The sequence below is a fragment of the Rhinoraja longicauda genome, chromosome 16, assembly GCF_053455715.1.
Source record: "Rhinoraja longicauda isolate Sanriku21f chromosome 16, sRhiLon1.1, whole genome shotgun sequence".
NCBI classification, from domain to species: domain Eukaryota; kingdom Metazoa; phylum Chordata; class Chondrichthyes; order Rajiformes; family Arhynchobatidae; genus Rhinoraja; species Rhinoraja longicauda.
In genome coordinates, this window is record NC_135968.1 from 27,013,971 (window position 1) to 27,032,705 (window position 18,735).

At 39.8% G+C, this 18,735-nt stretch overlaps 1 protein-coding gene across 1 annotated transcript in view; it reads right to left on the reverse strand.

Annotated features, from left to right (window-relative positions):
• The window catches only part of trub1 (TruB pseudouridine (psi) synthase family member 1), a 40,204-nt gene extending 21,675 nt beyond the window's left edge, over positions 1-18,529 (reverse strand). Inside the window, exons 1-3 of the mRNA XM_078412834.1 lie at positions 18,385-18,529; positions 12,520-12,615; positions 10,966-11,021 (exon numbers count right to left, since the gene is read on the reverse strand). Of these exons, the coding sequence (XP_078268960.1) occupies positions 10,966-11,021; positions 12,520-12,615; positions 18,385-18,517 (285 nt within the window). The 5' untranslated portion in view covers positions 18,518-18,529. The remainder of the gene's footprint in view (positions 1-10,965; positions 11,022-12,519; positions 12,616-18,384) is intronic.
• Between the last annotated feature and the right edge of the window lie 206 nt (positions 18,530-18,735).

The window sequence follows — 18,735 nt, forward strand, 5'->3', positions numbered from 1 at the left end:
TGCCTATCCTGGTTCTCCAGAAAGGCTGCTTGACCCGCTGATTTACTCCAGCATTTTGTCTTTTTTGGGAAAACCAGCATCTGCAGTTCTTTGAGTCCTTGTTTTGAGGCTGTGATCCTTTCTTCCAGGAACTTTTGTCAGGGGAATTATCGTCTCCCCTTCCATCCAATCATGTTCCATAGAAATTTGAAGCTTTTGTTTGTCATTCTTCCAAACTACAGCATGGCTCTCGTCTGTAAGATCTCTTCTCAAATGACAAATCAACCATTTCAGGAAACAATTTGATTAACTTTTGCTGCATCCCCTTCATCTCAGGGAGTTCTTCATAGAGTAGGGAGACTAGACCTGAAAACATGCAAGATGCAGTCTCATGAGACCTATAGAATTGAATTCTGCCTCTGCTCCTGTGCTCAAATCTTATTGCATTCCTAATTGCTTGGTGTAGTCCATAATTTGTGTATTAAGAGATCGAGATCCCTCTGAACACCAGCATATTTCAATTTCTTATCATTTAAAAAAACATTCCAGTTTCGTTTTTTCCTACAAAGTGCATGCCCTCACATTTTTCCACATTCTTTCCCATGTGCCTTTTCTCGCCCATTTATTTCTTCTATAATATCTAAAGCTTCACTGCGTCCTCCTCGCACCGTCACCCAGCTTTGTATCATCTGCACACTTTGAACTCCTCAAATTATTTAAATGGATTTTGAAAGCAGATCTCTATGACATTCCATCGCTTACATCAAAGGATAATTTACACTCATTTATTCTTACTTTTGATTTACGGTCTGTTAAACAATCATTAAAAAAAAATGTTACTACATATAACAATAACATATAACAACTACAGCATGGAAACAGGCCTGTCCGGCCCTACCAGTCCACGCCGACCATTCTCCCTGACCTAGTCTCATCTACCTGCACTCAGACCATAACCCTCTAATCCCCTCTTATCCATATACCTATCCAATTTACTCTTAAATAATAAAATCGAGCCAGCCTCCACCACTTCCACCGGAAGCCCATTCCATACAGCCACAACCCTCTGAGTAAAGAAGTTCCCCCTCATGTTACCCCTAAACCTTTGTCCCTCAATTCTGAAGCTATGTCCCCTTGTTGGAATCTTCCCCACTCTCAAAGGGAAAAGCCTACCCACGTCAACTCTGTCCGTCCCTCTCAAAATTTTAAAAACCTCTATCAAGTCCCCCCTCAACCTTCTACGCTCCAAAGAATAAAGACCCAACCTGTTCAACCTCTCTCTGTAGCCTAAGTGCTGAAACCCAGGCAACATTCTAGTAAATCTCCTCTGTACCCTCTCCATTTTGTCGACATCCTTCCTATAATTTGGCGACCAGAACTGCACACCATACTCCAGATTCGGCCTCACCAATGCCCTGTACAATTTTAACATTACATCCCAACTTCTATACTCGATGCTCTGATTTATAAAGGCAAGCATACCAAACGCCTTCTTCACCACCCTATCCACATGAGATTCCACCTTCAGGGAACAATGCACAGTTATTCCCAGATCCCTCTGTTCCACTGCATTCCTCAATTCCCTACCATTTACCCTGTACGTCCTATTTTGATTTGTCCTACCAAAATGCAGCACCTCACACTTATCAGCATTAAACTCCATCTGCCATCTTTCAGCCCACCCTTCCAAAAGGCCCAAGTCTCTCTGTAGACTTTGAAAATCTACCTCACTATCAACTACTCCACCTATCTTAGTATCATCTGCATATTTACTAATCCAATTTGCCACACCATCATCCAGATCATTAATGTAAATGACAAACAACAGTGGACCCAACACAGATCCTTGGGGTACTCCACTAGACACTGGCCTCCAACCTGACATACAATTGTCAACCGTTACCCTCTGGTATCTCCCATTCAGCCATTGTTGAATCCATCTTGCAACCTCACTATTAATACCCAACGATTTAACCTTCTTAATCAACCTTCCATGTGGAACCTTGTCAAATGCCTTACTGAAGTCCATATAGACAACATCCACAGCCTTGCCCTTATCAATTTCCCTGGTAACCTCTTCAAAAAATTCAAGAAGATTAGTCAAACATGACCTTCCAGGCACAAATCCATGTTGACTGTTTCTAATCAGGCCTTGATTATCCAAATAATTATATATATTGTCCCTAAGTATCTTTTCCATTAATTTTCCCACCAGACGTCAAACTAATAGGTCTATAATTGCTAGGTTTACTTTTAGAACCTTTTTTAAACAAAGGCACAACATGCGCAATGCGCCAATCTTCCAGCACCATCCCCGTTTCTAATGACGTTTGAAATATTTCCGTCATAGCCCCTGCTATTTCTGCACTAACTTCCCTCAATGTCCTAGGGAATATCCTATCAGGACCTGGAGACTTATCCACTTTTATATTTTTCAAAAGTGTCCGTACCTCCTCTTCTTTAATCCTCCTAATTTCCATCACTACTCTACTTGTTTCGCTTACCTCACATAATTCAATATCCTTCTCCTCGGTAAATACCGAAGAAAAGAAATTGTTTAATATCTCCCCCATTTCTTCCGGCTCAGCACATAGCTGTCCACTCTGACTCTCTAATGGACCAATTTTATCCCTCACTATCCTTTTGCTATTGACATATCTGTAGAACCCCTTGGGGTTTACTTTTACATTACTTGCCAAAGCAGCCTCATATCTATTATGGCAATAGGATGAAAGCTGACTTTATGTAATAATCCTTGATATGGAACCTTATCGAATGCATTCTCAAAATCCAAATGCACACCATCCATTGGTTTCTCCTTTAAATATAAAGTTGATATAATTTGAGAAAATTAAAAAAATATCAAAAATTATTTGCCTTTCACAAATGAATGGCAACTCCAACCACATTTGTTGTAACTTTTAAGTACCTTGTTATCACTTCCTTAATAATAAATGTTATCATTTTCCCTGCTACTGATACAAGGCTGTTAATGCAGGGTTTTCTTTGTTTTTGCCTCTTTCTTTTCTTAAATAGCAGACTAAATTTAGTATCTTCCAATTTTGTGGAAACTCTTTGAGAGTCAATGGAATTTTAGAAAGTGACAACCAGTCCAAAGATGACTCCTACAAAACCCTGGGATACGAGTCATCGTGTCATGGAGATTTATTGTCTTTCAGTCCCATTAATTTCTTCGATACTAATTGTTTACCATTGTTAATATCTTTGAGATTCATTCACTCGTGACCTCTGGTTAACCAATATTTCTCATTATAAATAATAGTAACCCTACTTTAAAGGCCCCAACGTTAAGTACCTTGGATTTGAATGCCAAAAAAATATGAAGCTTCAATTGTAGCAAATGTCTTTTCCAAACACCAATTCTTCATCATCAGAAAATAATTTAAAATGTATTGAAACTTTAAAAAAAAAAATTTCAGCCTGAAAAAACGAGGCAAGGTGGAGGAAAACAAAGATTTTGTACGATTCATTTCTAGCAGTCAGTATTTTTTTATCTTCTATCTGTATCTCCTCCAAATATGTTTCATTATTCACTAATGCTTTCACCAGCTGCATCAACACATTACTCGTTCATTTGATTTCTCCTACTTTCCATCCTACCTTCACCTTTGGTCTCTTCACCCCCCTTCCCTGCATCCTGAGACCATTCTTTTAACTGCAACTTTTATCAGTTCTGATAACAGGACAATGATCTGAAACATTAATTCTGCTTCTCTCCCCACTGAGACTATTGGATTAATGCTGTTTGTTGTTTCATGTAGTGAGACATAATGCTGCATGAAGAGACCTTGCTCTTATTTTCAGGATTGAAATCCCAGAGACCATGATAAATGGTGAAAAAAATCCATCCATTGACAATTCTGCACGTGCAAGATGCAGCATTACTCAGGGGTTCCCCACACTGGAGGACAACAGGGTTTATTTCTAGGAGGGACCTAACCAAATAGGGAAATCACACTGAAGCTGTACCAAACTTTGATTAGATCAGAAAATAGCTCACAGTTAACATATTATAAAATAGAGAGGCAATGATAAGTTGCAGAGGTCATTCAGGAGGATAATACTAAAAATGCATGAGTATAAATATCAGAAAATGATAAACACACAAGGTCTGTTTTCTCTCAAGAAAAGAAGACTAACGGGTAAACTCATTGAACTCTTTACAACGACATAGGGGATAAAGCATATAATTTTGTTATAACCACTATAAATCCAACTAGGGGAGGGAGGGAGATAATTAAAACAAAGACCACATACATAGTTCAGAGACGCCTTTGCTGAAACTGTCATTAAACATTTCCTTAAAGTATTATATTCCACAACAGAAAGTTATGATATTCCAATTTTATCAATTAGTGATGCTGATTAGCACCCGGACAGCAGGAAAAGAAACAGAATGATCTAATTATATGCTGCAAAAGTAATGTTCCTCCAAGTGAATCCAATTTATGTGAGAAATTACGGTCTGCCGATGTTGTGTACAAAATTTATAACCATAAATGGCTAAATGACACAAAGTATTGTATCTATATTTCAAAATAAAAATAATTAACTGCCAAATGGAGACACAAGAGACCGCAGATGCTGAAATCTTAAATCAGAAACAAAATCCTGGAGGAACTCAACAGATCAGGCAGCATTTGTGGAGGGAATGAACAAAAATTGTTTCGTCAAGAAGGGTCCTGGCTTGCAGAGTTTCTCCAGTACTTGTTTTTTTGGTTATTTAACTGCCAAATTCTATTCTTAATTTGCCTGGAACATTTATCACTATTGCAAACAAGCAGTTCAACTTCTTAATATGCAGAATCACCATTTTTTAAATGTATTCATTCGTGTAACATGGATGTCACTGGCTTACCCCTGAAGGCAGTAAAGAGTCAATTACATTATTGGGTCAGGAGTCACATATTGCCCAGACCCATTAAGGATGACAGATTTTCTTCCCTGGAGGACCCAAGAGAACCAGATGGCTTTTTATGACAGACTTGTACTTCCATGGTTACAGACATTTACTGAGACTAAAATTAATTGAATCTAAATTCACTGGTACCCCAGCTGCCAGGGTCAAATTCAAACTCGCACCCCTGCATGATCCAGGCATTGGCCTGCCTCGCCAGTAACAAAACTCTTTCTCTTTTTCTCTCCTCCACCTTTCTCTACATCACCAAATAAAACCTGGAGATATTTCAATGTTATTGGGCTATAAGAATTTGTTATTAGAAAGTTATAATGATGTATATTGTAAAGTAGAAGTCTATTGGTCAGACCATATAACTGAGCAATTTTAAATTAAGAAAAAATCTGCATACTTGGAGTAATTTTGATGCAGATGTGGGTGTAAAAAAGATAAACCTGCTTCCAGTTATTTGCAAATGGAACAGGGAGTGACATCCCAGTGTGCAGCTTGTTTATCACAACATTAAAAACACAGGATTTTTTTAAACATAGGATAATATACAAAATGGCCAATCTCTTATAAAGACCACGGGGAACCAAAAGATGAATTGAGACGATCAACCATCTGCCATGGGCAGAAGAAAAGGACTACAGATTTTAAATGGTACAATGTACACAGTATATTAAAGTGAAAAACTAACAACGAATTTCGCACATCTGAAAGACAATAGTGGGAAGCATTTATTTACCCTTTGTATTCTTCCAATTACTTAAGAAAGCATATACACTCTCCTCAAGACACTTCCATTCAGTGTCCCAATTTCTCCGGTATTCACATCTTTCTCCACCGTAAAAACAGAAATACTCATCTTACCCATCTCCTGCAGCTCCACAGGGATGACAGCTTTGATTTCTGAGGAGACCTATTCTCTCTCTAGTTACCCTCTTTCCATTAATGTGCTTATAAAATCTCAGGATAAAAAAGGGAGCAAGCTTCCACTAACGAAACTTGGGCACGAGTCAAACTTAAATAAATTACAATTCCAGCATTGAGAAAATGGAAAGAGAATCCGATTGTCTGAAATACTTTAGCAATCCTTTCTATTATCTTAACTTAATTTACTATTAGAAATACAATCTAAAACATAAAGCGCATTTACAAAGCCTGGCTCCAGAGGAAAAATCTTAATCCTGACAGGATGGAGTGCAACAATTGAAGTCTAAAGTAAATCTATATGGCACAGATACGAGGATAATGTGTTGCCAGCCAGCCATTTGCAGTTTTTCTAATTCAGCCTTTGTCTTGTGGTAAAACACAGCCTATTGAACTCCTGAACTCCTCAATGTTCATGAAAAAAACTGAACAAGCTTTGAAGGCACCACGTAAATGTATTACTTTCATTAGAAACCTGAAAATAATTCATTTCTATTATTGGATTATAATGAATAAGACTGTTCTATAACATGAACAAGAGTGCAGTAATGCATTTTTATGGAACGATGAGTTTAAATAACAATAAAAGATTGCAAATAGTCCCTATTACTCACACCAGCACTTAATTTTCACCAGTTCTTTCCTAACCGAGACACCACAAATTATAAATATTTAGTTAAATTTCTGAATAAATATTCAGTTAAACCCAATAGACAAACTGTGTTGGATGCAATGAAAGGATGAAAGCAAAGATAATCTTCCATAGTTAAAAGCACGCTTTATTTGGATAATTACAATAGTTTAGACACAAATTAAAACTCCTGTAGCCATGCCTTTTTGCATCCAGCAGTTACAAAACTAAACCCCTATTCCATACTCAACCCCTGAACAGATCCAAGATTTGCAGATTTGGAAAATATTCCCAAAATAAATGGATTTTGAATTGAGAAAAAGTAAGTTTCTGTAACTAGTCAGTTTGAAAAAAAAAAAAGATTTTAAAAACACTGGTTTTGGTAAACCTAGTCTGCATTCCCTCCAAAGCCTCCAAGTCCTTCCAGCAATGGAGCGACCAGAACTGCACATTATTTTTATTTTGAAATATAGATACAATACTTTGTGTCATTTAGCCATTTATGGTTATACAGTTAATGGCAAGAGCCTCAACTGCATTGATGTATAGAGGGATCTTGGGGTGCAAATCCATAGCTCCCTGAAAGTAGCAGCACAAGGAGATATAGTAGCAAAGTAGGCGTATGCTATGCTTGCCTCATCGATCAGGGCATTGAGCATAAGAGTCAGGAATTTGACGAGGCGTTGTTACTTGTTGCAGTATTTTGTGCAGTTCTGGTCGCTCCATTGCTGGAAGGACTTGGAGGCTTTGGAGGGAATGCAGACTAGGTTTACCAAAACCAGCATTAAATTTCAACACTAAAAAGACCATGTATCAAAATAAAACCCTGAAGGTTGAAACAATTCCATTTCTACACAAACTGGGTCGAATAGAACTAATTTGTTTGCCAAATTGCAACATAGACAGCAAAGTTTAAATATCTCCATCCTATTCCAGAATACTGTACCATCAACCAATATTTTAGAACTACAAATGCGGCATTGAAACCAAAGTTTAAAAACTAGTTAAGGTGATGGAATTTGGGTGAAAAACTGTTCTCAACAGAAATCCACAAAATATTCATTTACATCTGTCCTCATTACACATATGTTATGCTTGTCTTCATTGCTCGAGGCATTGCATATATTAGTCAGAAGGTTACGATGCAGCTTTACAGGAATTTGGTTCGGCCGCATTTAGAGTGTTTTGTGCAGCTCAGGTCATCCCACTGCAAAAAGGATGCAGAGGCTTTGGAAAGGTTTACCAAAATGCTGCCGGATTAGCAGGTATTAACTAAAAGGAAAGGTTGGACAAACTTGGATTATTTCCCTGGAATGTAGGCTGAGGGGAGACCTGATAAAAAATAATTCTAAAATTATGGGTCAGAGATGCGTTAAACAGTCAAAACCTTTTTCCCAGGGTGGACATGTCAAAGACTAATGATAGCTACATTTCTCTGTTGTATGTAGCAGCCTAAGAATGTTTTGTTTGTGAGGCCACTGCTGAAAATTCAGTTTTGTGAGAAGCTAAAACTGTCTGATGCTAATGCGGGTGGAAATGTTAAAGACACGAAGGCATAGCTTTAAGGTGAGAACAACAAAGTTTTAAGATGATGTGGGGGCAATATTTTTTTTACACGTAAGAGATGTTGCGTACCTGGAATGCACTGCCAGGGGTGGTGGTGGAAGCAGATATGATAGTGGCATTTAAGATGGATATGCATGGATTATGTAATGGTAGATGAGATCAGTTTAGTTGGCATCATGTTCGGCATAGACACTGTTAGCCAAAGGACCTGTTCCTGTGCTGTACTTTTCTATGTTCTAATACCTCCAACCTCCCATGGCTAAGGTCACAGTTGCCCATTATACAAGTTCCAACCAGCTTCCAGCTTACATACAATAAGCATCAAATCCAATTTGTAGTAATTGCATTGAACTGAAGCATTAGGGCCGTTCACTTATGGCCATTCCCCATTGTCCTCTCAACTGGGGTCAATGACGGTTGATGCTGAGCTAATCACCAGATTGATCTACAGACAGGCAAAGCCCACATAACGAACTAAATAATGTTTAAATACATTTGTCCTCTAACCTCACCCCCAAAGCCCACACACAAGTTTCCAAATTGAAATGAAGTATGGAAAGACATTGATTACATGAGCACAAAATCAAAAAGGGTAGCTGTTCACTCAATGAATGTTAAACTTTTGCATTATGTGATCTATAAACCTATTAAAAATTCAATCAGATATTACAAAATTAACCTTTCAAGTACAGAATTTATTGTAACACAAAAATTCAATTTGCCTTATTGTACAGGTTACCTGCTGTGCAATAAAAATGCTAAAAACATGGAGACACATCAGTTTTCTAACTGTGCGCTATTTTGATGTAAGTTGAAATCTGAAGGATTGTAATTATTCTGAAAAATGCACATATATACACGCATGGCAGATAACAAGATAATTAACTCCTCATTTTCTCTCCCCCACCACCACTCTTTCACAATGCCAATGGCAATTTTTTAATCAAAGCTTTTCAATGAACAGAAGCACCATCTTTGAGGAGATTCAAGACTTTCTTCCCTCCAGGGAGCTGCCCTTGTAGTCACAACCCTCTCACTCCAGTATGGAAAATTTAATTTAAAATGCTGCAGTCTGGAACAGTGGAATGGGAGATCAATGTTGCTAGCAGTGAAATGATATCTATCTATTAATCCGGTGGATAAGTAGTCTGTATAGGGCCTGCCCTTGGTAGTCTCTTCTCTTTATCAGTTACTCTTGACTGACAACAAAAATAAACAAGTTAAGAAGAGAGATTAGAAAATTATTTCAGCACATTCCCTGTCTGGCTTGGTGCAATTGAAAAGGAGTCAAACACTGCCATGTCCTGATCATAGCACAAGCACGTGGTGCTATGCCAAAGGATGAGGTTGTGACTCCGTCTCTGAAAAATTTCAAAGCAAACATAAGTGAAACAAAGGTGAACGATAGAATACAGTAGCGAATGCAAATCAGTTATCAATCTCCTGTATTACCATCAACCTTTATAGTAACCAACGAGATGAACACTCCAAAAGGCACACAGAGGAAAATATTCTTTTGGTCTGCGTGATTTTAAATAAATGTACAAGATGGTGAACTACTGAGTGGTTGCATTAATAATACAACTGATTAAAAAAAACTGCTTCAGGTTGATCTTTCAATAACAATGTATGTATTGTGACACTGATCAGATCAGTGACTAAAACAAACATCAATGCTTCCTCACCTTTAAACATGTTGTTTCACTGTTAAAGTTTTGAGATCACTAAGCCACAGAAAGCTCCAACTCACTTCAATATCAGACACGATTAGTAATCCAGCACCCCCATTGACATCTTTATTTTGGAGCAAGGATTCCATCCATTAAATCTATGGCTCAACTATTAGTCAAACATTCAAGAAAAAAATCATTTGTGTGGTACAAATAATTTAGTCCTTTAATGTTGCATGAGTGAACTGACCAGCTGTTAAACTCATAGAAACATAGAAAATAGGTGCAGGAGGAGGACATTTGGCCCTTCTAACCAGCACCGCAGCACTAAAGAACTAATTTACATGTAATTACAGTAATTATTTTTTCCACATGTGAAGTTTGGAATAAATCACTGATTAGTTTAGTTTAGATTAGTTTAGTTTAGAGATACAGCGCAGATACAGGCCCTTCGGCCTACCGAGTCCACACCGACCAGCGATTCCCGCATATTAACACAAGGCTACACACGCTAGGGACAATTTTCTATACCTATACCAAGTATACAAACCCAAGCCAATTAACCTACTATGGCACTGGAGGAGGCCCATGATGGAAAGGTCAGACTGGGAATGGGAGGGGGAGTTGAAGTGCTCGGCCACCGGGAGATCAGTTTGGCCAAAGCGGACCGAGCGCAGGTGTTGACTCCAACCAGCTTCTACAGATGTACCGGACAATGTATCTCCACTGCTTGTATCATAGTCTGGTATGGAAATCCCAGCACACAGGAATGGAAGTCGCTGCAGAGCGTGATAGACAGAGCACAGTCCATAACGATACAAGCCCTCCCCACCACTGAAAGCATCTTTGAAGCACTGCCTCAAAACGATGGCATCAATCATTAATCCCCACCATCCTGGCCATTTCCTCTTCTCACTGCTACCATCGGGCAGAATATACAGAAGCCTGAAGTCCCACACCATGAGGTTTGAGAACAGCTATTTTCCTGCAACGATCAGATTATTTCATCAATCTACACAGCTCTAATTCTTCCTCAGCATGGAAAACTAGACCATCTCTTACACTACCACAGACTTGTTTACAAATTATGCTTTGCGCCAATGTCCTGTTTTCACAGAGAATTTTTCTGTTTGCTATATAGTTTACTTTTTGTGTATATTTTTGTATGTTGCCTGTGATGCTGCTGCAGGCAAGATTTTCACTGTCTCACCAGACCCGTGCATATGACAATAAACTGAACTTGACTTGAATAAATAATGGTTACCAACCTTGGAGCCTGATAACATTCCACTGAGCATTTTAGTCCCTTTTCCAATTCCAACCACTGAAGGAAAATAATAAAGGATAGTAGTAATTATTAACATGCAAAGATAAAAAGAAATCAAGTAAATCTGAAATGAAAACGGGAATGATTAGAAGCATGGTGCAGCATGCTTAGCAAGACGTAGGTCTTGGGGCCAGAATGGATAAATAAATCTTCCAAACATCAGTCCAGCTGAAATCTGAAGTATAAATCAAAAGGTGTTGCATTGTTGGTGTGTTACTCAATGATTGGACCTCATCTGGATCACCACATGCAATTCAGTTTCAATCATGGGAAAATCAGATTAAGATGCGGGTAATGCAGATGTTTTTGAAAAATTAGAAAGTAAAAGTTTGATGTGAAACTTGAGGGTTTTGGCAGAGGAGGTTTACCAAAATTATGCCTGGATTAGGGGTATTAGCTACAGGAGCGGGTGGACAAACTTGGATTATTTTCTCTCGAACACCAGAGGTGACGGGGTGACCTGATAGAAGTATACAAAATTATGAGAGTCATGGACAGTAAGAACTTTTTTCCCAGGATAGAAAAAACAAATACTAGAGGGGCATAGCTGTACCGTGAGAGGCACAAAGTTTAAAGGAGATGTGCGGCTCAAGTTTCTTTTTTACAGAGGGTGGTAAGTGCCTGGATCAGAGTGCCGGGGATAGTGGTAGAGGCAGGTACGATCGGGGCATTTAAGAGAGTTTTGGATTCATAAATGGACATGCAGGGAACGGAGGGAAATGAATTATGTGCAGGCAGTTAAGAGTTGGGGCTGGCATCATGTTTGGCACAGACATTGTAGGCCAAAGGGCCTGTTATTGTGCTATAGTTTTGTGTTCTATGAACCCGAGTCTCTGGCACTGTGAGATACCAGGTCTACCATTGTGCTGCCCTAATTTTTAGGAAACAATAAAGAAATAAAAAGAACATCAATGTAATTATTCAGAAGCAGTAAACACGAGTGAAAATATGTCAAGCCAAGCAAGAATGTAGACCAATTATTTTTATTCAATTAGAATGTAAATCCACTTAATGAAGTTGTCCAGATTATCATCACTTCAACTGTACTCAGAATCAGTACCTAATGGAACATGGCTGATTGCCTTCACACTTAAACAAAATGTTTCTGAAGACTTCCCTAGTTATATATAAACCAGATCTACATAAATTTTTAAATCAGCAGAATGTCTGGTTCACTTCTTTGTATAAAAAAAAGTAAAAGGAGACATTTTCCAGTACCACAAATCATCAGTCTTACCAGGTGGTAGATTCTGTCTGACTCAAGAACATTGCATGTTATTAATGTTCAAATTAAAATCAGCAGAGCAAGCAAGCATTGACTGCAAAACATCATTGAAATGCATTTTCTGGTAACATACATGAACAAGTTCAAAGCTGGCAAAAGAATATGACTGCACATGGATTGTGACAACAAAACCTAAAACAATAGCCAATAAAAGCAGCCAAAATAAAACTCTGTATTCCTTCATTCTTAAGTACATTGTTCGTCTCTTACCAAGTACGCCCGAAGCGGCACTATCAAGGGTTCCTCCGTGCCCCATTTTCAGAACTTGGTTCTTTCTTTTCTTTCGATGCTGCTTAATGCCGGCTTCTGTTTAAAGCAGAACAATTAAAATGTTTTAAATCAGTTATCTCCATACTGCACTGTTACATAGAAGATTTATTACATTTTGGTTCAAAGATGCTGTAAATCATTTCAACAATTTTGCAATAAATTGAAATGTTAAAAAATGCAGATGCTGGGAATCATTCAGCCTAATCTGCAGAGCGTTACCAGAATATTCCGTTTTATCTCCAAAGAAGTGCAGGTTTGTAAGTTAATTGGCTTGGTATAAGTGTAAAATTGTCCCTAGTGTGTGTATAGGGTTGTTTTAATGTGCGGGCATCGTTGGTCGGTGCGGACTCAGTGGGCCGAAGGGCCTTTTTCCGCGCTGTATCTCTAAACTAAACTAAACTAAATTTGTACTGTATTTTGCTAAAGGCAGGTGGAATTTGTCAAATCAATTTTTTTTGCACACGCAACTTACTGTATCCTCTGTAAAGATTTAGACCATATAAGCAGGTGAGACTTTTCATTATTACATCAGTGAAGAGTTTTTTTCCATCATGACTTACAATCTGCATCACACACCTTTAAAACATATGCACCAGAAAAGGACAAATTCAAGATAAGGAGAAATGCCACATCAGAACACTGAAATCTCAAAGGTAACTGCCATTTTGATCGGAAATCAGTTGACAACCTGAGAGCAGCGTCTTCCAATCACAATGCCACAATGACTTCTCTCATTCACCACATTTTCCAATTTGCATGACACAATGGCAGAACTGTATACTGAAATGCAGTTAACTGCAAATGCATCTCACTTCCTGCTGACATCCACATAATACAAGACCAATAAATTCAGATGTATGAGGCTTTTCAATCTTTTTTAGGTTAATCAATGAAGAAATAAATAGCTCTCCTATGAGCAACTGGGAGTTGAAAAATCTCAAGGCTTAGAGTCATAGTCCTAGAGTGATACAGTGTTGAAACAGGCCCTTCGGCCCAACTCGCCCACACCGGCCAACAATGTACCAGCTGCACTAGTCCCACTTCCCTCCACTGTATCCTCTGTAAAGATTTAGACCATATAAGCAGGTGAGACTTTTCATTATTACATCAGTGAAGAGTTTTTTTTCATCATGACTTACAATCTGCATCACACACCTTTAAAACATATGCACCAGAAAAGGACAAATTCAAGATAAGGAGAAATGCCACATCAGAACACTGAAATCTCAAAGGTAACTGAGATTACCAAAGGTCCTATCCATGTACCTTTCTAACTGTTGCTTAAACGATGGGATAGTCCCAGCCTCAACTACCTCCTCCAGCAGCCTGTTCCAAACTCCCACCGCCCTTTGTGTGAAAAAGTTACCCCTCGGATTCCTATTAAATCTTTTCCCCTTCACCTTGAACCGATGTCCTCTGGCCCTCGATTCCCCTCCTCTGGGCAAAAGACTGTGCCTCTACCCGATCTATTCCTCTCATGATTTTGTATATCTCTATACGATCACCCCTCATCCTCCTGTGCTCCATGGAATAGAGACCCAGCCTACTCAACTTCTCCCTCTAGTTCACACCCTCTAGTTCTGGCACCATCCTCGTAAATCTTTTCTGAACCCTTCCAAGCTCGACAATATCTTTCCTATAACATGATGCCCAGAACTGAACACAATATTCTAAATGCGGTCTCACCAACGTCTTATACAACTGCAACATGACCTCCCAACTTCTATGCTCAATACTCTTGACTGATGAAGGCCAAAATGCCAAAAGCCTTTTTGACCACCTTATCTACCTGCGACTCGACCTTCAAGGAACCATTCACCTGTACTCCTAGATCCTGCTCTACAACAATACCCAGAGGCCTACCATTTACTGTGTGGGTCCTGCCCTTGTTCAACGTCCCAAAATGCAACACCTCACACTTCTCTGCATTAAATTCCATCAACCATTCCTCCGCCCACCTGGCCAATCGATCCAGATCCTGCTGCAATCGTTCACAACCATCGTCACTATCCGCAAAACCACTAACTTTTGTATCGTCAGCAAACTTGCTAATCTTGCCCTGTATGTTCTCATCCAAATCATTGATGTAGATGACAAACAGTAACATGTCCAGCACCGAACCCTGAGGCACACCACTAGTCACAGGCATCCAGTCCAAGAAGCAACCTTCCACCATTACCCTCTGCTTCCTTCCATGGAGCTAATTTGCTATCCATTCAGCTATCTCTCCTTGGAACAACTGCTTCACCTTCACTATCCGAAAAACTCAAGTGACAATCACTCAGTGTGAAGGTCATCATGACATTTGCCACAAATTAACTCTCCAATCAAACCTCCTCTGTCCCACTCCAGGAATTCTGGATTTCGTGCCAATTAAAATATTTTATATCTCCTCAGTCACATTTACTAATCAGAACCACAGAATCCCCTTCAATTTCCCACAACAAATAATTTCACACTGGGAATCAGCTGTGATAGAAATATTTACCTTGTCTTGGGAAATCTAAATCAGCACCTTTAATTTCAGTTTTTTATGTTCACATCCAATCAGCCAACAGGGTACTTAGCAAAACAAAATAAAGAAAGGAACATGCAATTACAGATCCTTTTGTAATGTTGCAAAGAATTTCACGCCCAATTGAGTACTCTTGAATTGATGTAACATTGGGAAATCTAGCAGTTAAATTACATTTAGCAAGCATGCACCAGTATTATAAATACTGTAAAAGGATATATATTTTTCAAACAATGTGATTACTATAAACTATATGCTTGCCAGAACAAAATTATTCCCCTGCTCTTTTTCCAGTAGTGTTCAGATTATATTATTGAAGACGTGAGCTAGTCATGTTGCTTATGCAGTGCGAGTCCATGCAGTGCATACACTGGAAGCTGCATTAACATAGAAACAGAAAAATAGGTGCAGGAGTCGGCCATTCGGTCCTTCGAGCCAGCACCGCCATTCAATATGGTCATAGCTGATCATTTAAAGTCAGTACCCCATTCCTGCTTTTTCCCCATATCCCTTGATTCCTTTAGCCCTAAGAGCTAAATCTAACTCTCTCTTGAAAACATCCAGCAAATTGGCCTCCACTGCATTCTGTGGCAGAGAATTCCACATATTCACAACTCTCTGGGTGAAAAAGTTTTTCCTCATCTCAATCCTAAAAGGCCTACCCCTTATTCTTAAACTGTGACCCCTGGTTCTGAACTCCCCCAACATCGGGAATATTTTTCCTGCATCTAGCCTGTCCAATCTTTTAAGAATTTTATATGTTTCTATAAGATTCCCTCTCATCGTTCTAAATTCCAGTGAAAACAAGCCCAGTCGACCCATTCTTTCATGTCAGTCCCACTGTCCCGGAATTAACCTGGTGAATTTACGCTGCACTCCCTTAATAGCAATAATATCCTTCCTCAAATTAGGAGACCAAAATTGCCCACAATACTCCAGGTGTAGTCTCACCAGGGCCCTGTACTACTGCAGTAGGACCTCCTTGATCATAAACTCAAATCCTCGCAATGAAGCCAACGTGCCATTAGCTTTTTTCACTGCCTGCTGTACCTGCATGCTTATTTTCAGTGGCTGATATACAAGTACACCCAGGCGTCATTGCACCTTCCCTTTTCCTAATCTGACACCGTTCAGATAATAATCTGCCTTCCTGCTCTTGCAACCAAAGTGGATAACCTCAATTTATCCACGTTATACTGCATCTGCCCACTCACCCAACCTATCCAACTCACCATGCAGCCTCATAGTATCCTCCTCACAGCTCACACTGCCACCCAGCTTTGTGTCATCCGCAAACTTGGAGATGTTACATTTAATTCCCTCATCTAAATAGTTAATATATATTGTAAATAACTGTGGTCCTCGCACTATGTCTTGCGGCACCCCACCAGTCACTGCCTGCCATTCTGAAAAGGACCCGGTAATGAAACTGAAGCAAAAATAAATGCTGGGTCGGTGGGTCAGGCATCTTTTGTGGAACCCAAGGAGTGGTCAACATTTCGAGACCCTTTTGATGCACGAAGAGTGTAGAGGGAAGGTAACCAGTACAGACGATCCACGCTTTACAGGAAGGGCAGTGTTCCTAGAAAATGTCTGTCATGAATTTCCGTATCTCGAAGCTGCGCCAACTGCTCTTATCAGGAAACGTGAGTTTTAAAAATGAATTCAGTGTTTACTTGTTTTCTTTTTTTTCATATAAATTCCATGAGAGCAAATTTTATTCTGTATCTGAAAATTCTGTCTACTGATTACAGTAGGATTGAGGATGTGAAACGGAGGCTGGTAAGTGGAGATAGATAGAAGTGGGAAGGGGATTGATGGGTAAAGCAGGGGGGGGGGTGGAACGTGCAGCAATGAGGGTGTGCTGTCTGTCCTCAACCTTTCCACTGACACAGGACAATGGCATGAACATTGACATTTCCAATTACAGGTAACTGTGTTTCTTTCTCGCTCCCACTAGTCCACCCTTTAGGCTCACCACACATTCCCACTCAGTTCTACCTGTCCATCACCAGCACACCTACCTGGCTTCATCTCCCTTGGTTCACCTTTTCCATCCCCTACCTCACATGGTGCCACATGCCATTTTAAAATTATGTTTCCATCTATCACCTACTCGCCTCTATCTCACCCTCTACTCTCACTTCTTTATACTGGCCATGTTCCCACTACACTCGCAGGCCTGAAGGAGGTTCTCGACCTTAAATATTGACCATCCTTTTGCCTTCACATATGCTGACTGACCCATTGAGTTTCTCCAGCAATTTTATTCACGAATTTTCCACTCATCTGTAGTGATTCTGAGCTCATTTTGTAACAAATTGCAATATTATCCGCTATTATCATCATCCGCTATTATCATCTTCGTTAGAATGATGAAGACAGTACATTGCCCAATTTAAACCAAAAAGGTGTTGAGTCTGCGACAGCCATCCTTTTTTCTCTCCAGAGAGAAACGCTGCCTGACCCACTGAGTTCCTCCAGTACTTTGTGTCTATCAAAAGATATATCGTATCCTCTTGTAATGAAAAGGAACTGCAGAAGCTGGTTTGTACCAAAAACAGACACAAAATGCTGGAGAAAATGGATCGGTGACGTTTCGTGGTCGAGTCTGAAGAGTGGGACTCGAAATGTCACTATCCATTTTCTGCAGAGTTGCTGCCTGCCCCGCTGAGTTCATCCAGCATTATGCCTCCATCCATCCTATCTCGTCCACTTGCTTTGACTGAAATTAGCGCACCCTTGTCAATCTTAGATCATCATTAGTTTGCATTGCTTACTGTCACAAAACATTACGCAGAGAACTCCTACGAGTCCTCATCAATTTAGAAATGAATTTGATTAACTGAAAACATTAAAAATAAATCCGCCCACACTGTGGCATATTTGATAACTCCCATAATTTTTAAAATCCCAAATAAAGCATCCACAAATTCCTCAGCTTGGACTATGTGGTAACTAACACTGATTGCAGCATTGGTGCATTGCTCTAATGAAGCAGCTTCCAGCTGAAATGCCATCAGTTCCTCTCTGGCCCGACCTGCTCAGTTTTTCCACCGGGTTGTGGATTTATTTCAGGTTTCCAGCACCTGTGGTTTTTACTTTGATTTTCATTTGACTGCGTTGCACGTTTGCAAAGCGTATCCCTTGCGATCGGAGAAACATTTGTTGTTTGAGCCGAACATTAAATGCACGTTGGGTGAAAACTGGACACCTCCTCGTTATTGTGGGTGCAAACCTGGAGGAGAGCTGCTCCGCTAGGCAATCAAGAGCCGGAAACGCGCCTATACCTTCCAAAAGCTTCGTTTTCAGGAGGTTCAGCACGTCTGCTGAAGTGGGGCCTTTCTTCTTGTGAATCGCAAAGAGCCCGTTGAGTCCCTGCAGCTTCTCAGCCACACCAATGGACGCCGAGCTCCCCGCCATGTTGCCCGGGCGACCGCAGCACAACATGGCCGCCCGCAGTCGCTGCGTCAGCGCAGAGACTGGCTTGTGGCCTTCTGGGTGTTGTAGTCCACAATCCCTTCTCCACAATATTCAACCCAGTGGTATGAATATTGAATGTGCAGGAAAGAACTGCAGATGCTGGTTTAAATCGAAGATAGACATAAAATGCTGGAGTAACTCAGCGGGACAGACAGCAT